This window comes from Zonotrichia albicollis, chromosome 13, assembly GCF_047830755.1.
Source record: "Zonotrichia albicollis isolate bZonAlb1 chromosome 13, bZonAlb1.hap1, whole genome shotgun sequence".
Classification (NCBI taxonomy): domain Eukaryota; kingdom Metazoa; phylum Chordata; class Aves; order Passeriformes; family Passerellidae; genus Zonotrichia; species Zonotrichia albicollis.
Genome location: NC_133831.1, coordinates 14,292,262 through 14,312,816, shown reverse-complemented (window position 1 = coordinate 14,312,816; position 20,555 = coordinate 14,292,262). Strand labels below are relative to the sequence as shown.

The window sequence follows — 20,555 nt, the reverse complement described above, 5'->3', positions numbered from 1 at the left end:
CTCATCCTCAGAACCCTGTGAACACCGTCACAGGACTCCTCTCCAGGCTGAGCAGCACCAGCTCCCTCAGCCTTTCCTGAGCACTGAGATGCTCCAGTCAAAAGAAACAATAAAAGTCTGTCAGATTCTCCCCTACCACTAATATTTAAAGATTTTTTTTTCACTACCATTGCAGGGTGATATTAATAATGGTATAAATCAGTTTGACTGATAGAAAGTAGATTGAATTTACCTGCCTAATTATGCCTCACTTTGGCTTAGCTGTGAGCACTGTGGAGAACAGACAACTAACCCCAGTAGGCTGCTCTGCTGTTCTGCCTTAACATTTGCAACATTGGTTTCTCTTGATAAAATATTTCAGAGGATCAAAGAAGAAGACCATGTGGGTAAAAATCAGCACTGAAAATGTTTCATTCACAATATACTTGCTACCCTTTTTTATTTAGCTAAGACAGCTTGGAACAAAATATTTCATTCCTGCTCAGATATGCTGTAACATTTGTATTAATTAGCACTGTTCTTGTGGTTTTTAAACCCCACAAAACTGAATCTAAAATAACTAAAAATACAACCATAGGCCCTGAGAAAGGGCCCGTCACAATGGCACTGCTCTTTTTTCTTTCATACTCACCCCTTTTTCTGATATGCAGATAATAACAATCTGTGGCTATATAAACAAACACCAGAGAATCCATTTTAAACCAGGGCACATAAAACAAATATACAGAGGTGTAGAGACAAAGCAGCGCCTCACAGATGTAAAGAGCCATACAAATACACAGTTTACATGTTTATTACTACCACTGTATTCTTGACTCACTCTTGCAAACAGCCTCAGGGTAGTAACTCCAGCAGGGTGAGCATCAGCTAAATCCAACAAAAAGGAGAAAAACAATACATACATTTTTCATTTTTCTCATGGCACAAGACTGAGTATTCTACTCTGGGCAAGAGTCCCTCAAGAGTATGAAGAATATGTGCTACAAATGGCTTTAGGGTGCTCATGAGTGACTGTTTCCTTCCCAGCTACAGGGAAAGCTTGTAATGGATTCTTCTGTCTCTAGGGAAACTTTTAAAACCATACCAAAATTTCAATATTATTTTGCAGATAGAATAAATTTGTTGCTGTAAACCTAACTGCAAATGCACCGATTTTATTTAAGCCGTATTTTTAGAACAAAGAAGTCAAAAAATCACTTTTGAAGGGGTAAGTTTTTATTGAAATTAATAGGGCAGGACTTGCAGCTGGCTGACGTATGGCTAATGTGGTACTTCTCAGAGCTTTTAACACACTTTGCTGATTGTTTGCTCAAGGCATATGGTTTGAATGAGCTGGGCAGTGCACAGTGCAGCTGGCAGACTGGATATCCAAATCTGGCAATAATACCCACAGTTATGTGGCACTGGCTATCAAATTTGCCTGAATTTTATGTTCTGAATTCTGCCATACCCATGGAAATTTGAAGCTACTTCAGACTGTACTACAATAGATGTCAATGCTTCAAATCTTGCAGCAATAACTGCAGCTGACCCATGTGGTGGAGGAATAATCTGAAAAGGGCAAAAGCTTTTTTTATAGAGTAAAAAAATTACAGAAAGCTTTCATTAAAAAAACCCAGACATTTCAAAATGGGCAAGCACCATTTTCTCTAGTGCACAGATTGGGAAACTGTGACAGGTGCTGTTCCAAATACACATTCATTTCAATCAAGCAAAGAATAGGAAGTTTTTGGCAGCTTGTCCTGTTTTCCATTACCTCCCATAACCCAAAGTCAATGGTTTCAGCCTCAGCTTTCATATTCAGGAAGGTCTACAAAACTCTCCAACACTTTCTGAATACCATTTTTGTATTAATTTAATAAATGAAGCATCATTTTTGGACTCTCAGCATAATAAACTCTCATTTGCACTGAGTAGATTCATAAATTCATGCTGTTAAAACTGTTTTCATCAGAAATGGGCAAACCTCCTGTGGTGCCCATTCATATTCCAGTTCTGAGCTGCAGGAGTGTGTTTGCCAGTCACAAGTGCTCAGTTATTATTGCAGAGTTTCCTTTATTGCTGCTTGAAAAGCCAATATAGATACTAAAAGTGACTCTCTCATCTCAGGGTACACACAACTGCATATTTCTGAGGATAAATTCACATATTTTCAGTGAAGTGCATCCCATTTTTATGCCACATGAACCCAGTGTGATGAATTAAGATGAATACTAAGAGGAACAGAGAAGCAAGTTCCCTGCTCCAGACCTGCCCAGCTGTGTCAAAATCTTGGTAATAAAAGGTGTGTTTGTTGTAATGCAAATGTTCACTGAGTTCCAAGAGAATTCCAAGAACAATGGATGTCTCAAGCAAACAGATACAACAGCACAGAGTCTCTATTCAGCTTATTAATCTCCTGAGTTTAGAAAGAAACTAATTTTCTGAAATTCTTATTTCCAACAGAGAAAGTCTCATCCATTTGTGAGGCTGACCAGGATCTTAAATAATAATGAACAGCTGGACTTTTTTTTTTAAGTGAAAATAAAGATTAATTCCTTTGAAATCTTCCTTTTTGCTATTCCCACACTCCTTTCTCCCCACTCCCTAAGTTGTCCTAATGATAATACTGAGCATGAAGTCAGCACAGATATGCTGGACTTGGACATATTGAAAGTAAATGGCAAAGGATTTAAAAAAAAAATTATCTCTCTCAAACTTCAGTTTCCTTATCAGCATAAAGCAATGCAGAGAAGGAGAAAAATAAGTATGAGGAGCAAAGGTTTCCTCAGCTTACAACAGAAGTGCTCCACTAAGTTCTTGAACCTTTTGAAGCTGACCCTGAGCAACGAATTGAATGTGCAAAGGACACTGTTTTACAGGACAAAAGGATACAAAACACAGCAAAAATGTCAAATGCACTGAAGTGAAGTTTGTGGAAGATCATTTCAGTAGCAGGGAGGCACAATGCAGGTGGGAAAGGTGCACAGTGCTGTTTCTAGTTCAGCAAATAATGCAAAGCTTGGGCAAGCTCACCCAGCAGCTCTTTAGAGAGATGTCACCACGTAATTTCTGACTGGTCCCAGAATGTGCCACCTCTCTGACTTCCCTGCTGTGGCCTCTGCACTGCCTGCACTCTAAGGGGAATATTTTCATTATTTTAAATTTGTATTTTAAAAACCGAACACATTATCCAGCCCTAAGACTTGACAAAATGTGCAAATACACATTTTGTAGGTAATCTGCATGCCCTGATTTGCAGACAGGCTCAAAGCCTGTGCAGGCTTCACAGAAAGCACTGACTTGTTGCGGTGTGTTGCAATGTCCTGTGATTCATATTCCAATACTGACTAATGTTGAGGCCATCTATATATAAAATAGTCTGAGGTATAGTTCAAAGAATATTGGGAGAAAATAAGGAGTGTTAGATGTCATCTCACCTACAAAGAAGAAGTGCCATCAGAGGATGGCAAAATTTGATTTCCTAAGCAACACCCAGGTCATTGAGCTTGTGGGTCCAGGTGAGGTCAGCTCTAGCACTAATTTGGACATTGGCACATGGCTTCTGAGAGTCACAAAGACCTGGAAATTCACCAGCAGCTTCAGCAACTCCACCTGAACTGTCTCTAGCTCTGAAACAATGAAATGCCTTTGTCCAGGCTGGAAAAGAGCTGCCAGCCATCACTTTTCACCAATGTGAGCTTTCCACATCACTGGGGTGTAAAACCAGCACATCCTCTCACAAAGAGCCTGATGGACAGAGTTCCACAGCCAACCTTCAGAGAAATAAAAAATGTGCTGACAGTGTCCTCGCCTCGTGTTTTACCCATATGATTAGTGTGAAAAATGTGTATTATATCATTGGCTTTTCACAAATGAATATTATATGTGTTATGTTAGAAAGTTATACTGTACTAATCCTCTTCAGTAGTGTGCTAAATATAGTTTTAGGCTATAACATAATATTAAAATAGAAACTATGCAATGTAAAATACTTTTTCTAATTAGCTCAAGAAATTCTTCACGCAGAGATAACAGCAACAAGACACCAAAATTCCCAAGAGAAGAATTATTGCCTCCTTACTGGGGAGGCCCAAACTCGATGGGGACTGAAATGACTGTTTTACAGGATGAGGGAGGGAAGTTGACAATAACCAGAAAACACCCTTTGTTTAAAAAGAATTTTTAAATCACGTATGAGATGTATGAATATACAATAGGCTATTACTTTTAAGAGTTAATCCTTTGCTAGTGAGCCATGCTTTCAAGAGGAAAGCAACCAAACGTTCAAAATTCTTTACTTTTATTGTCCTTACTCTGATTGTCCAAATTCTTATTGCTCTAACTTGTAGTACTATTTTTATAATAATTTTATTACTATCAAACTTTTAAAATGAGTGATTGGCATCTTTCACAATTAGGCAGGTATTTAAATTCCTCTCCCCAGGACAGAAAGCTGAACAGCAGCTCCCACCCTTCTCAATTCCCTTCCCAGTTACACCTTTCTCTTTATGCCTGGTCTTCATTCAGCTCATCATGTTCAATTTTGCTGTGCAAAGGTAAGAACTTTCAGAACAGAGCCACCTTAGACTGTCAGGAGCCCTAGGAGGAAGATCCTTGCTCCTCTGGATAAGGAATATTGGCCTGAGCCTGATTCAGGAGAGGCTCAAAACCAAAGTTCTGTTACATGTGCCTTCTACCTTCACTTAAATTCCAGACAGAGACAGGTGATCTGAGCTTGTTCCATCAGCAAATAAACCCAGCAGATTAGCAAAACTATTACCAAGTCACCTCATCTTCACTGCTGGTTGAACTCAGGCTGAAAATATAACTTCTGTATTGAGGGTTTTTGTTATTTCTTGGAGGTTTTGGAGTTTTTTTAATCATACTTGTACCAGATTTTAAAAGCCAGTTACTGAATATCCTGTTTTTACCAATGTTTCCACAGTGAATTAAGGCAATAATTAACAAAAGGCTCAAAAAGCATATTATCTTAGAATTCAAGTGTTATAACTGGAAGAACTCAGTGGATATTTTCATGGTAATGCAAAATAGAAAAATCTTGACCCAAGCACATAAAAAACCAAATTCTGACCTCAATCATCAGACTTTACATAGGACAGCCATGGAATAAGCTAGCTAACTGAAAATGGAATTTTAAATGATCCAAAAAGCTGGTTTTGAAGAATGAGCATATTCACACCATAAAATTCTGAGTTACCAACTGCTGTATTCAAATATGCAACTAAAGCCAAGCAGAACTTTTAAGTTAGAATGGAAAAAATCTTCCCTGAGCCATCTAGAAGAGTCTCCTTTTAGCTTAAGACAGTGAACATGGCAGCTATCTTGCTGGGTTATACACTACACTACAGAGTCCTGGTGAATTATTTACAGCTGGGGACTCAAATGCTCTCTCAGTATCATCTTTCCCTGGGTTCTGTACTCACCAGAGCCCTTGATACTGAAATGAGTGAGAATAGAAATGAGAATGTTCAATTCCACAACAAAAATGGAGGCTGAAAGGTTTCATTGTAGGTCCAGCACAGATTAAAGTGTCTGCTCAGCCTGAAACCAGTCCTGAGCTTTGTATCTGCAGTCCCTCAGGGCTTCCTTGTCTCCCCTTCAGCATGATTTATGTCAGAAAGTTTGGAATAAATTAACTGTTCTGCTGGGTATTGCAACTGAGAGGAATCTAAAGACATGCTGATTTCTTTCTTTATTTCCCTCCCCCTCACATTTATTTTGCTCAGCACAGTAAGATAAAACCTGCATCAAGATGTGGTTTGGAGTTCTAAGTGGGCAAAAATAGAACTATTTGGAAAGGCTGTAAACTCCTGCTATAAGCCAGTGTTTAAATAATGTATTAGACATATCTATATATACACAAAAACACAACACATGCACTTAGACTAATATATAGTGTGTGTATATATATGTTCCCTTGCAGTTCTGTATTAATCAAATTGAATATTCTGCAGTAGAAATACAGTACTAATAACTCAAAAATAGCACTTCTGTTCAAGCTTCCTTGTACAAGCTTGAGTTCTAATTGTGTGCTGAAATTCTCCCCTTTAAAGCCCAGGTCTATTTGAAGGTTAGCTTTTGGTCCCATGGAGATAAAGGAAAATGTGCCAACATTTGAGAGATTTGATTACCTGTATAAAATTATGCTTGCTCATTTTTCCTTGGCAAGATACTCTTGGGGAAAGTTATATTAAAGAGAGGATAGAAATAGTGTACATCCAAAGAAAATATTTTCCAATTATGCTTCACAAGATGCAGAAAGTATTACTTGTTATGGAGGATTATGAACGAGATAATTACTGAGAGCCTAATGTACCTAAAGCTACAATAAAGGACAGAGAAAATCATTAATAAGTGGTTATTGACTGTTCTTGCTGCTCTTTGTAATAAAAGGCCAGAACAGTAGCAAGGACAAACCTTTCCCCAGTTTGGCTGTGACAGGTTATACACAACAATACCTTTTTCACTTACATGAGCCATCATTAATTCCTATAAGTGAAACCATAGCAGCTTTGATTTAGCACACAATACACTTTACACCTCTCCAAACATCCTTAACAAGAAATGTTTCATATGAAGAGCCAATTGAAAATAGTGGAGATTTAGAAATACACAGGATGAACATTCCCTCTCTTAAATGATTTCATTGCACGCATTCCTAATGAGCAATCTGCACTTCCAAAGGAGCCAGACCAGTGCTCTGTTGGTAAGGCACAGAATGACAAAACACTTTGAAAGATTAAAGGATGTCTCATTACCCCTTTTTGATACTCTGATGAAATAAATGATAACCCAATTATTTCTGAGAAATACAGCAAAGAATGTTTGAGCTCCCACGTTCAGGATTTCAATACAGGTGTGATCAATAGGGGAGATTATAAAATAAAGGATTTCTGAGTGGCTGCAAATCTTTTCTTATTGCAAAGCAGAACATGGTACAACGTGAAAAATTACCTTGAGTGCATTCTTTTTTTTATTTTTCCTCTTTCCCTTTCAGCTCCCAATCCCGCTGCATTGAGGATGAAGGCAAAGACACTAGAGAAAAGTTCAGCAGCATTTCAAAAAGAATGGGAAAGGTCACAAACATTACAAGGGCCAGTCTATGTGGACTTGCAGTGCCTGAAGGAAGCCCACAAAAAAGATGGGGAGCGACTATTTACAGGAGCCTGGAGAGACAGGACAAGGGGGAATGCCTTCAAACTGATGGATCTAGGTTTAGATTGCATATTAGGAAAAAAATTGTTCCCTGTGAGGGTGGGCAGGCCCTGGCACAGGGTGCCCAGAGCAGCTGGGGCTGCCCCTGGATCCCTGGCGGTGCCCAAGGCCAGGCTGGACACTGGGGCTGGAGCAGCCTGGGACAGTGGGAGGTGTCCCTGCCGTGGCAGGGGTGGCACTGGGTGGGCTTTAAGGTTCCTTCCAGCCTAAACCATTCTATGAAACTTCACCCTGGGCTGATCTCCCAGTGTGGGCAGCAGGGGAGGGGATTCTGACCCTCTGCCCCTCAGTGATTTCTCACCTGCAGAGCTGCCCCAGGCTGGGCCAGCCCAGGAGGGACCTGGAGCTGCTCAGAGAGCCCAGAGGAGGCTCCGGGATGGGCAGAGGGATGGAGCAGCTCTGCTGGGAGGAAAGGCTGGCACAGCTGCCATTGCTCACCTGCACAGGAGAAGCTTTGGCTGAGCTCAGGGTGACCATTCTACCTGACAAGGAAGCCACCCAAGTGCTGTGGTTTTCTTGTGCTCCTACGCTTACTTCATGCCAGAAAGAGCAACAGTTTCCCTAATTAACCCCTGCCCTACCGGCTACCGTGGCCCCCCTTAAGAAAAATCTCTTCAGTATTCCCTTACACACATACCAACCTGTTCATACATCACACACACACACGTTTTCATTTCAGTGCAGTCAGTGCTCTTTGTTTCACCTCCCTGGCTCCACCAGACCCTGCATAAACTGCATTTCAGACTTTACAATAAATACATTAGGATGGACTGGATGCCTAGTGAAACTGGAAAGCAGAGCCTGCTTTAGAGTTGGATAAGTATCTCCTGTCTTATCCAGTTATTCAGCAAGAATTACAGATGTATCCCTGATTCTGAACCGATGTTGTCTCTGGCATAAACACTGCCTCAGCCATGCTATGGTTTTTCTCACTCTGTGAGTATAAAACATGCATTTCATCCCCCATTCAAAGCACTGCAATGAACCTACTCTCTCAGGGGCGACCTCCAATCTGACAGAGCAAAGTTTTGCTTTACTATCCATCAGTCTGTCCCCCACAGAGAATTGTCTGCTACAGGATTTGTACAGAATGCATTTAGATAGAAACATTTACTGAAAAATTCCCTTAAAAACCCAAATACTTGGTTTTGCACACAGACTGCTCAGTTCCATGCAGTCCTTGGATTCTCAGTGGTAGGCAGGAACAAGCAGGTGGTCTTTTGGAAGGGCAGAATTAAGATCAATTACAAAATAATTATTTAATAGAATGATCAGTGCCATTGCTTTCTATACAGAAATACAAGCCTAATGTTGCCTGACAATTTAGTGTTGTCCATTTTCTTTCTTTATTTTTGAGTTATGATAATTCCATGGGGCCAGTATGTTCATCATATTGAAGTATACATATATTTCCTATTATATCTCATTTCAGTTATTAATAAATTACATATCTCAATTAGACAGCAACAGCTTTGAGGTAGGAATTGTCTCCTACTCAAAAAAATGGATCAAAATTTTAGCCAAGGCTTCTTGGTATAAATGGCAGCATTAACAGCATTCACATTTCCTGCTACATCATGCACCAGCCCTCATGCTGAGGGTGCTTTGAGGATATGTACAATATTTTAAAAATTTGCCCAACAAACAATTTTACATTGAGATTTCTTTTTAAAAAAACCCTGTAATTTAAATATCAATTTGGTCTTACAGACCAAGAAAAATCTCGGTGTATAATTTGAATGATTAAAATAACTTCCATTTTTTCATATGAAAACTCAATAAAAAGTCCTTGTACATTTAGAGGACTTGATCTCAGTTCATGTGGGATAGCCACAGCATAATCAAGACCCATTAATTAGCAGAAATAAATTAACAAGTTGGAACTACTGTCTTGGCACTAAGTCTTGTTTCAGATGATTTTATGTGAAGAAAGAAGTACAAGCATTTTCCCTTTGCCTGTGGACGTTGTATTTTCTTGTCAGTATGGCAGGACAACACCAGGAATTGCAAAGTGTGCCAGTGGTCTATGTGAAATGCTTTAGACTGCATAATAATTAGAGAACAGGTGGCCTGAAAAACAGGCAATTTAAAATTTAAAAAAAAGGAAATAAGACTGAAAAGGGAACAGCAAGATGGCAAGTACATCAGTAATTCCATTTAGATCTTTATTCTGCATTCTGTATTCTTTAACTACTTTATTCTGCAAAGATATGGCAGATTTTTAATAAGCTCTCTGAGGTGAGGACTAGGAGGTTCTGAGCCTTTTGCATCATGCTTTAATACACAGGTTCACGCTGCACCAATTCTGCTGCCAATTATTCCAAAGTAATTGAAAAAAATCATGCAGTGGTTTTGCCCATTTGCTTTAAAATTCCGACTGCTTGGGTTGGGTGTATATCAAAATAAAATGTTAAATAGATCCTGATAAGGTTTGTGGTATGACCTTAGAAAACATCAGGATGGAAGAGGTGTGGTGTCACTGTCACATTTTCTGGAAAAATCCCTTTGCCAGGATTTCTCTCCTGGGAAGCTGAGAGGCCTCAGAGAAAAAGGAAAACAATATTATCTCATTTGCTTCTCCTGTGTTTTGATGCTTTGGAATGTGGTTTGGACATTGTTTATCCAACATGTGAATGGTTTTTACTTAATGACCAATCACAGTCAGGCTGTGTTGGACTCTGGAGAGAGTCACGGGTTTTTCATTAGGATCCTTACAGAAGGCTTAACAAGATACTTTCTCTATTCTTTACTATAGTTTAGTATAGCATTCTTTAATATAATACAATGTCATAAAATATTAAATTAGCCTTCTAAGAACATGGAGTTAGATTCTTCATTTCCCTCCTGCCACAGAGGACCCCAGAAAACACCACAGTGTGGTATTGGTTTGGTTCAGCTCCTCTGCGCTGCACAGCTGGGTGCCCACCACTGTTTCTGCCCATACCAAAAACCCCTTTTCTCCCTGGCAGCAGTACCCTACTGCACACAGGCAGTTCCCTCAGCCAGGGAAAGCAGAATTATCTAATGTGGCTTCTGGATGGGAACCAGCAAACGCCCGGGGCCCCTGAACCGCTCTGAAATCCCCTTCGCCACTGTGCCCGCAGCACTGCTGCTCACCTCCAGTGATATCTGTGAGCCAGCCTTTTATTCCAGCACATTCTCAGGCTGGAACAAACCTCAGCTTTGCCTCTGCTCACCAGGGGCTGGGTGGGAAGCAGTTACAGAGCTCAGAGCCCGGAGCAAGGAAGGGGATGTCTTCTGTGGCTCCTAATGATTGCTGCGGTTAATTCAGGAATGCCACTGACAGTCTCCAGGGAGAGCTACACTTACTTTTGCTTAGCTGCTGGCATGACTGCTGTAAAATAAAGGCTTTAAAAGAAATCCTTGCAGGGGAATTTTTGCACTAACAGGCAGTCCTCAGGAAAAAGGAAAGTTATGAAGTACTCTGTATCACTACAGGTGTTCCTCAGGGATCACCAAGAGGCTATTCAAACATATTAATATTTGCTTAAATATCTTTAAGAAAATTATCTGCATTTATTTTACAATTCTACATGCCTCGCACATTGCTTGCAAATAATAGTTACCGTTAAACACTGCCTAAAACATTTATTACTGCAAATTATTTCTGTCATGAAACTGGCTCCGTAAATTGCCCAACATCAACATCCCTGGCTTTGTCAAAAAAACCTCACAACCAAAACCAAAAGCCAAACACCAAACAAAAGACCCTCAGCTGTGAATTCCGTGGTCTGTTGCACTCTTTTTCTTCTTTGACTTTACCAGAATAGGAAGAAAGCCCAACTTTTAAAACAGAACTTTCAAGAAACAAGACTTATGCAAATTCATTCTGATTATTTTCACTTGAAAGGTCATTTTTCTTGTGATTCCTGTGATTTTATATTTATTACATCCTAAAAATACAGTGCTGCCCAGCAGCTACAAAGCCTTTCTCAGGTGTGGCTCAGCTCATGAGGTATCACCCACAGCCCTTACTGGAAACCCACGGCCATCAAAGGAATTGGTCATAAAGCATTTCTCATTTTAATACAAAATTAAAGTTTTTGTCACACAGATTCATGGCACATTGAGGAATATCCTGTGTGGGCCTGAGATCTATAAAACTTCCCTTTCACTTTACACGTCGAAAGACACATCCTGGCGCTTTTGGGAAATCACAACTACCTGAGAGCTCATGGATGGATGAGAAATATTCTTGTCAAGTTCAGCAAGGACAAACTTTTAGCAAAAATCTCCCCCCACAATTGGCACTAATTGGTAGTTAAATTGACAACTGGAACTGAAGCATCCTGACAGCACGAGGGGTGGGCCCTACAGGTAGAAATTGAAAAGCATTTACTGAAGCAATGCTGGAAAAGACTAAACAATCATAGGGCATCTCAGAATATCATGGGGAAAGCTCAACTCAATTTTTCATAGTGTCACTTCAGCATTTTGCATGCATACTTGGACAACATTTCACTGAGAGGAAGATAAAGTTTTCAGATCAATATATTGAAAAGCACACAAGCTTCTAATTCTTTACACACAAACAAAATGCTCAATATTAGCTGCTGTTTTTTCAGAATATCAGATTTTTGAGGCTCCAGAAAAACATGACCAAGAAATTTAAGTCAATTATGCTAAAGCAATATATACCATCCCTTTTCATTTTAGAAAAGGAAATTTAAAAAACCAAACAGGAAAAATCAAACCAAAACAAACAACAAAAAGCAGCAAAACCCCTGCCCAACTTTTAAGTTATTTTTCACATCATAGACATTTTCCTACTTCATGAAAGAAAGAGGCAGCTGAGGAGGTGCCTGATGTTTTGCAGTTTGACCCTTTAAGATGCTGGATTCATAAGTAACTGATAAAATGCCTCTTTGAAGTTATTACCAGTCCTGTTCTACAGCTGATGTTCAAGAGGTTTAAGTTGTGTCTCTGCTTAAATTGTGGTTATATCATGCCCCAGGCTGGAGATGAAGGAGCGTGAAAGTGTTCAACTGCATTCAGTAATACCCCCAGAAATATACAGAAATGAGATTTTCAGTGTCTGGAGATATGCCTTGTTTCTTAAATCTTAGAGAAATCAGTGAAATATTTTTTACGCTGTAGTAGAAAATGTAGACACTGTTGGGTCAATTAAATTGTTGTTACTTAAATTTATGCTTTATATTGAAATTTCTTCTTGGAACTTGTTTTTAGTTTAAAAAGAAACAAATGAAATTTGTGCAGGCTCAGGAATACTTTTTTTAAAAAAACAATACTTTTATCAGACTTCTATAAAATGTTACCTGCTATATTTATTTTCTTTGCAGTAACATTAATTACAGAGAGTTTTTCTTACCTAGTTATACTCCTGCTTACTAAGCTGATTGAGACTATGCAAACTGGAGCATTCTGTGCAGTACACAGTCACCTCTTTCCTTTCAAGCACATAAAAGGCAGGGGGGATTTGTATTTTTCATAAAGAATTCAGTAACAAAATAATTGATACATTTCAGTTCTGGGAATTTAATAAACTTAAGCAGGAAAATTAGTGTGTAATTATGGTTGCAAAATAACAACAAAAATCTAAGGCTCAGAAGGCAATGTTGACTTTGCAACATTTCAGATACTGAATATTTTATGGCATGCATTTAAATCATAGAAAAACATACAAGTGTGTATTAGAAAAAAAAGAGTAGAATCTATTTTAAATGGTGTTGTGATTGCTGCTCTGTGAAAATTTCACCAATGTAGGATTATGCTACAATGTAATTAATGAAATTAATGTAGGATTATGTCATATCCTATGAAACTTATGCTAGGACTTTGCTACTCCTACATGTCCCAAGGACTTTTTCACTCAGGGAAATAGTGTGCAATTCATCCCTCAAAATGCTGCTAGCCTTAGTTATACACATTTCTGGTTTGCATCACTTGAGTACAACAGCATTTTCAGGCAGCCATCACAATCACAAGCTCAGGGCAAGAATGCAAAGCAAAATGTGAGGAAGGAACTTGTTTAATTAAAACCTTACTTATTTTGCCTGTTTGCACCACTTGTGCTTCAAACAGAACTCGTCATGATTTTAAAGAAGTAACATTTTACCATTTCCTGGTGAAGATAGAAAATGCATGTTGCCAAAGAAATCAAGGATTGCACAGAGCATGGATAATGCAGAACATACAGCTCCAAGCTATTTATAAGTGCTCTCTGCATCTCCAGGTTTGGGTTTTACAGTAGCTCAGCCTGAAGCACTTGATGTGCAAACAGGATGCCTCTCCACTGCTCCTCCTACAGCAAAATTGTTTCTCCTCTACAGCCCTGAACCCAAACCCCACTCATCAAGGGAAAAATCTGTTGCTCCAAACAGCAAAAGTGGCTCAGCTCCCTCATCCCACAAGCCATACAAGAAAATCTGCATTGAATGGAGAGAAAAGACACAAACTAGGGAATTAAAAAGCAGCCACAGATGGAAAATCTCCCTGAGCTCACCACAACCTGGCCACGCTTTCTGAGCCTCACCAGCACAGTCTCACTGGTTTGCTCCCATCCAGGGTTCTCAGAGCACCTTCTCCAGAGCCCTGGAGCAGACACAGGTGTGCCACAGGGGCTGCTCTTCCCTGCCATGCTCATTCTCAAATCTCTCCCCACAGACAAAACAGGCAATCTGTTTTTTGGGGACTGGAAACAGGAAAATCAAATAAGTCTGGGGGATGTTCTGGGACAACTTGGGAAGTATTGCCAGTGAAGTGATGGGACACAGACAGCATCTACCTGAGTGACTGCTGGTGGATTTTTGTGTCTGGACCTAATTTTTGATACATTTATCAGTAAGCCAGAGAACATAAACACAAACTAACAACTTTTGTAGCCTTCTTTGCTTCTTTCGTTCTTTCCGTGCTTTGTGAGGTTTAACAAAGACAAACAAGTGCCAGATTGTGCACCATGGACGGAGCACCCTGGGTGTACAAACAGACTGGAAAAAGGAGCTGGAGAGACAACACAGGAAGGGTGCTGGCACTGCCCAGGCTCCCAGGGATGGGCACTGGAGGCTGTCAGATCTCCAGGAGTGTTTGGACACCAGGGATGCACAGGGGGAATTGCTGGGGGGTCTGCAGGGACAGGAGCTGGACTGGATGGTCCTTGTGCATCCCTTCTACCTGAGGACATTCTATAATTCTAATTACAAACAGCTGCTATTACAGTAACTATCCCAGATTTTTGCTTAAAAAACATCTCTTAAACCAAGTCCTAACCCATTTAAAGCATCACAAACAACACATGCTCCATAAAACAGGAGCTGCAGTACCCCAAGTGCAGCCTCCTAATGCTTTTTCACTTTATTACCTATGTCATTGTGGATTCAGAGGCTGTCTCCTGTGAAAGAACAGTGGCATTTGCTAGAGCCCAGATTTCACAGCACATCTGCCGTGGTGCTGGAAGAGCATGCAGAGGAGATGGAGAAGATGCAGCAGTGTATAGCAAGTGGAAGTTCTACCCAACTAATCAAGTCCTCAGGGACAGCATGCAGTGTCACAAGACATATCACTCTACACTTGAATGAGGTTGTCAGCCACGGGGAGGCTGCAAGCTGCTGACAGCACTGTGCAGGATGGCGAGGCTTCTAAAGGAGACACAGAAGCTTTGTAAAGTATGTACCTGCTTCTGTGGGTGAAGGGGGGGGAAAAAAAGAACTGAAGTACAAAAGGGTATTTGCAAATCTGTCACTCGGTGTTCTGTTGCTGGGAATAAACCCAGACTCATCTGACGTGTGTTGCATGAACACAAAAAAGGTTATTTTGCAGGTTTCTCATAATGCACATATACATTTTTTATATATGTGCAGATCAAAATAATATGGCACTTATTTTAATAAGAATTATATAAATCAGAATGATATAGAATGAATCAGAAGATATAGAATTTAATAAGGATGATATAAATCATAGAGAGAATGTCCAAAGGAGGGATGCAGAGCATGAAGCTGTGCCAGGGGATGGTTATGCTGAAAATCAGGGAAAGGTTCTGCTTCCCCCAGAGGTGCTGGCACTGCCCAGGCTCCCAGGGAATGGGCACAGCCCTGAGGCTGCCAGAGCTCCAGGAGGGTTTGGACACCAGGGATGCACAGGGGGGATTGCTGGGGGTCTGAGCAAGGACAGGAGCTGAACTGGATGATCCTTGTGCATCCAATATTCCATGATTCTCTGAAAATACCACGTGGCAAAATAAGTGCCATATGAATATAGCCCAAAAAAAAGTAAGTTAAAACCTAAAATATTTGTTGCTTTTTATAGGAAATCTTAGGAAATTATAGGAAATAAATTCAGAAAGCACTTCTTTATAGATGTGTGAACTCGAGTAGAGTTGCTCATTTTGAGGTTGATCCTACCAAACATAATGACAAAAATTGGCATTAAAAGTGCATATTACTCAAATTCATTCTAAGAGGTTCAAGAATGAAAGCAAAAGATTTGCTCCGGTCCTTTACTTGAGTCATTGAAGAAAGACACCGCACTTTAAAAGGTGTTCACATTAATTCCTCCTATTAGTCTCACCCCAGTTTACTTCATTTATTAGAGCAAATACACTGGGAATGCATTTATTACTCTATATCCATGCAGAACAGCAATGAACAAGCCCCTTTGAAGTGTGTGCAGTTGCATTGCAACACTTAAAACTCCAGAGAAAAGTCTTTATGTCTGGAAGCTGTTTCCCCTGGAAAAATTGAGCTGTTTAATAAAAGATACTAGAGACCTCTGTAATCCTGTCCTGCTAAATTTCCCTGCACTTCACAAACTTCAGTATGAGACCTTTCTAACCAACAGGAGGAACTCACAGTCTCTGCATTCAAGCTTTGATTTGCAAAGTGATTTGTGTTCTGTTTGTATCCTATAAAATTAATCTCAGTTTTCAGTTTTATTTTGCTGATAAATTCCATCAATTCCATTAGGACCAAATGCTTCTATTCAGTGCCTTTCCACCCACTAACATGAAAACCATTATTTAAATATCAGTTCTATTCTGAGCAGCTCTTAAGAGCTGAATTTTCAGTGGGTTTTGAAGGTACATTTGAGAACATAAAACAAATTCTGCTTGTGTGTGTATTGTTTCTGTTTGTGCAAAACTTATTTTTGTATTCATTCTCCAAAGCACCTGATTAAATGTTTGTTCAAAACATACATGACTATGAAAAGCACCAGGTACACTCTACAAAAGTGTAGAGACAAAAATTGCAACAAAGATCTACATAATTAGGCTTGCTTCTAGAATGTTTTCTTTGAAGCAATTAACCACAAAATAAAGGATTTGTTTGAAGATTATACTAGAACTTTCAACATGTAAAAAGCACATAGCAAGCAATACTGACTCTGTAACAGGACAAAAGCACATTTATGTCCAGAAAATGCAGCAAAAATGGGGCAGACATTTGATATCACTCTCTCCACGATGTTAAACTTGCCTGAACTCACTATATCCTGTTTTACTGAGTGTCCTTCATTCAAAGTCTGGCCAGAAAAAGAAGAAAGAAAATCAAGGTAAGTGATAGGGCAGAAAAAATAGTTAATAAAGTCCTGGAATGCAGGAGATACCCCAGGTGTGCAAATCCTTTGGCAGGGGAAAAGCTCAGGAGGCTGGAGGAAGAGTGCAAGTGGAAAAGCCAGGAGGAGGAACCAGGTAAGTGCAAATCCACTGCAAGTTCTTAAAAGGAGGTCATTTTTCAATTGCAGTGGATAAGAAACCAATGAGGGTGACAGAGGACAAACCACAGCCCAACTTCACAGAGAAGGAAAGTATTTTGCTTGTGACATTCTGTACACCCTTAAGTTTTGGGAAGGATTGCCAAGAAGTATAATTGAGGGAGTCTCTGCTTTCCAGTCAGGAAGGATTAAGAGCAGCTCTGAAAGCTGTGGAGTACCTCTGCTCCCACCAGCCTGAAAGCACTCTCAATACTCACAAGCCTTAGGAAAGAAAAATAAGTCAGAAATATGGATGATTTTTCTGGAGAGGGAGGAAAAAATAGAGAGAAGAATTCCAAAAATATTCTATGTCTGTGTTCTAATGAATAAACCAAAAATTCCTCCCTATGGGAACAAACTTTGCCTCTTGCTCATTTCCGTCTATAACATGCAGTGTTTTAATTATGCAGCAGTCTCAACAAATAGAGTGTCACAGCATTTTAGCTAATTCTATTTAAGATGCCAGGAGAAGAGGGGATAATGTCTTCCTTGGTTTGGCTTAGTTTAACCTACCCACTTCTATTCACCAATGACTCAAACAATTCAGGATATTATAACCACCTAAAAAACCCTTAAAATAGTAGAAATATTTAGATCTGAATATATCCTGAAAATCAAAATACCACAAAGTACAAACCCAGGATTCTCCCCAGCTACTCAAAATAATTTTAAAAGCTCGACTAAAATATTCCAGAAAGAATAGGTTGAATAAAACATTTTAAGATGTGAAATATGCACATTGCTGTCTCTGTGAAATTGAGATACCTTACTAACCCCAGAGAAACAAATGAGAACAGATACCAAATAGCTGATATAAATGTAAATTGACACACACCAAAAAGCCACTGCATAGAAAGCTCATTACACCTTCTGACCCTGTCTCACCTGGAAAGTGGCTACCCTAGGGAAGATTTGGGAATGCACTTGATCTCTGTTCTCTTCAATAATAGAATAGAGCTATTGACAGTGCCTATATTGTACTATATGCTATTCATTTATCCATGAGAATTTCAAGATTACCATGAAATTAACTTTTATCCTTCATTTTGTCTAGATTTTTCTTTACTCAACCTCAGTAGCCAGCTAGTAAGGCAATAATGCACTTGGTTGTTCAGAGGGAATTGAACTTTAGTGGTAAACAATTAAGGTATTTATACCTGCTCACTGCCAAACATGCATTTATGAGCAGATCATTCTTTTCTAAGAATAATTCTGAGGCTAATTCATCCCTGATGGATACAGATGGCTTATACAAGTGCAAGGCTGATTCACTGACTGGAGGTAACACCCTGAGCTACACAATAAACTAATGCATGGCAACAAGCAAAGTTTTAGGGCAGCAGAAAAGCTGTGACACTGAAAAATATGACATTTTGCCCTGTGTTATCTTCCTAACATTGAAAATAAATTAAAATATCCATGGCAATAATGTTATTCCATATGCATGTATAGACCTCCATATAAACTAGGACCTCATAATTTGCTGTACAGTCCACACTTTCCTTTTTGATTCTTGTTTTCTAAAAATCTTCAGAGCATAAACAACCTGATTCATCAGACTGGAGATAGAACATGACCTATAGGTGTAACAACCTTTAGGAATGCACAGGAACATATTGCAAAGAGCTGCTTTGGTAAAATATCTTCAGCTGACAGGGGTGAGGAGTGGTGACTAATGATACAAAAGAAAGGAAGTGAACATGCTTGTGGGGTTTTTTGACAAATGGAAAATGCATATTTTTGTTAGAAATAGTAAATTAGCTAACTAGGAAATCATGTCCTTACAGTCAGGTACATTTAAAGCACAAATCTATGGATATCAAAGCACCTCAGTCTGAAATTCCTTAGAAGGGCTTGAATGACTGAGGACCTTCTCATGTCACACATTTATACACTCAGAGAAAAAAAAACAAATCTTGCCTTACCCGGCCAACTAGGATTGGTTCAGGTCCAGAAAATTCTTCCAATACAAACATTTGATTCCAAACCCAGCCTCTCTTGGAACGGTACAAAACTCTTTGTTCTTCATTTAGCCTTTTTAGTCCTGTACTGGATCCACTTGGTAGTACTTGAGATTGATTCATTGGAGCCATATAAATGGAAGGAAGGACAGTAATCCATAATATTATTAATGGAGTCCATGTATCCATGAGCATTTCCGTTAGTCTTTCTGGCATTGTACCACACGCTACGCAAATCACCACAAAAATGAAATTATTATTATTTTGCTTTCCTCCAGACTGTAGCAATCCAATTCATCACGCAGTACAGAACATTTACTTACAGCTCCTCCATGTGTTTACAGCACAGTCAATGTAAAAATAGCTTAGATGAGAAAAACATGATCCATTGAGTTTTCCAGTCATTAAAGATTCCTGGTGGGAGAAAGAAAAAAAGAAAGTTCAAATCAGTGACTAAAGAGCTTAGGAAAGCATTCTGAAACATCTTATTTACTTTTACATCATAAATAAGCCATGTTAGGTCTTAAATTTGTAGCTCATAACGTTATTGCATAGTTAAATTGATTCTGTGTATTCTTTCATTGCCTACAACGCCGAGAGAAGACCCAGATAAATGATTACACACACTTTGGAAAATATTCAGGCCTAAGAATTGGACGGGGCTTGCAGCAACCTGGGCTAGTGGAAGGTGTCCCTGCCCACGGTAGGGAGGTGGAAATGGAAGATCTTGAAGGTCCCTCCCAACCCCGACCATTCTGGGATCCTGCAGTTCATCTGAGGGTCTGAAGAACCTGCCAATTTTCCCACTATCCTGCACTGTAAATGTGGTCAATTACAAACATATATTCTGTCACATAACCAAATTAAAATCATGTTCTTGCATTCTTATTCTCCTTTCCTCCACAAGAAAAAAAGCCCAAACTTCTCCTGTGTGTACAAAGTTCCAGCAGCCCACTGTCAGTTTAGCCATCACCTCTCTGCAGCAGGAACAGCACTGCTAAATCCTCTGTGAAATCCATGACTCCCAAACCAGACCACTAAGGAAACTCATTTATGCACATCTGCGCTACAGGTCTCGCTGTGTCTCCTTTGCTTTCAGAGAAAGCACACAGTCATGTTTCATTTCAAAGACATTTTCCTAGATGGACACTTGGGAGCATTTTGTCTTTCTTCCCTTGCCCACCCTTTGATGTACTAAAAGGTCACACCACATTTCATCTCAGAGTAAATATTCCTTGAAATGGAAAGGCAAGTTAACATAGCAGGGCTGATGCCAGAGAGATGGGCAAACCCAGAAATGGAAAATGAGATGGGATGGGGCTCAGAGAGAAGGGCTGCATTACAGGGTTATGGAGTTACCTGAAAAGGGTCTTGATCCATTTTCTTTGATTCATACAATCTTTGGTAAAAAGATTCAGGAGAAACCACTACATACAAGAGAATAGCGATGCCTATTCTTAAGCTTACACTGTGATTTAGGCTGGTTTTCTTCTACTTTAAGATTAATTCCTAGTATTGCATGTTTATGAAAATCCTGAGAGCTTCGATTTATTTTTTTTCTTTGGGGGGGGGGGGGGGGGGGGGGGGGGGAAGGCTGGAATGGCTTGTTGTTCTTTGTTAAGGTTCATGCACACTTATGGCATAAAA

At 39.6% G+C, this 20,555-nt stretch overlaps 1 protein-coding gene across 2 annotated transcripts in view; it reads right to left on the bottom strand.

Annotated features, from left to right (window-relative positions):
- The window catches only part of LOC102074554 (cadherin-8), a 159,347-nt gene that overhangs the window by 124,751 nt on the left and 14,041 nt on the right, over nucleotides 1–20,555 (bottom strand). For both annotated transcript variants that reach the window (XR_012582464.1, XM_074551089.1), the window contains exon 2: nucleotides 18,873–19,322. Coding sequence is in view for 1 of the 2 variants with exons in the window: in XM_074551089.1 (XP_074407190.1) it covers nucleotides 18,873–19,124 (252 nt within the window). In the remaining variant the exon portion in view is untranslated. The remainder of the gene's footprint in view (nucleotides 1–18,872; nucleotides 19,323–20,555) is intronic.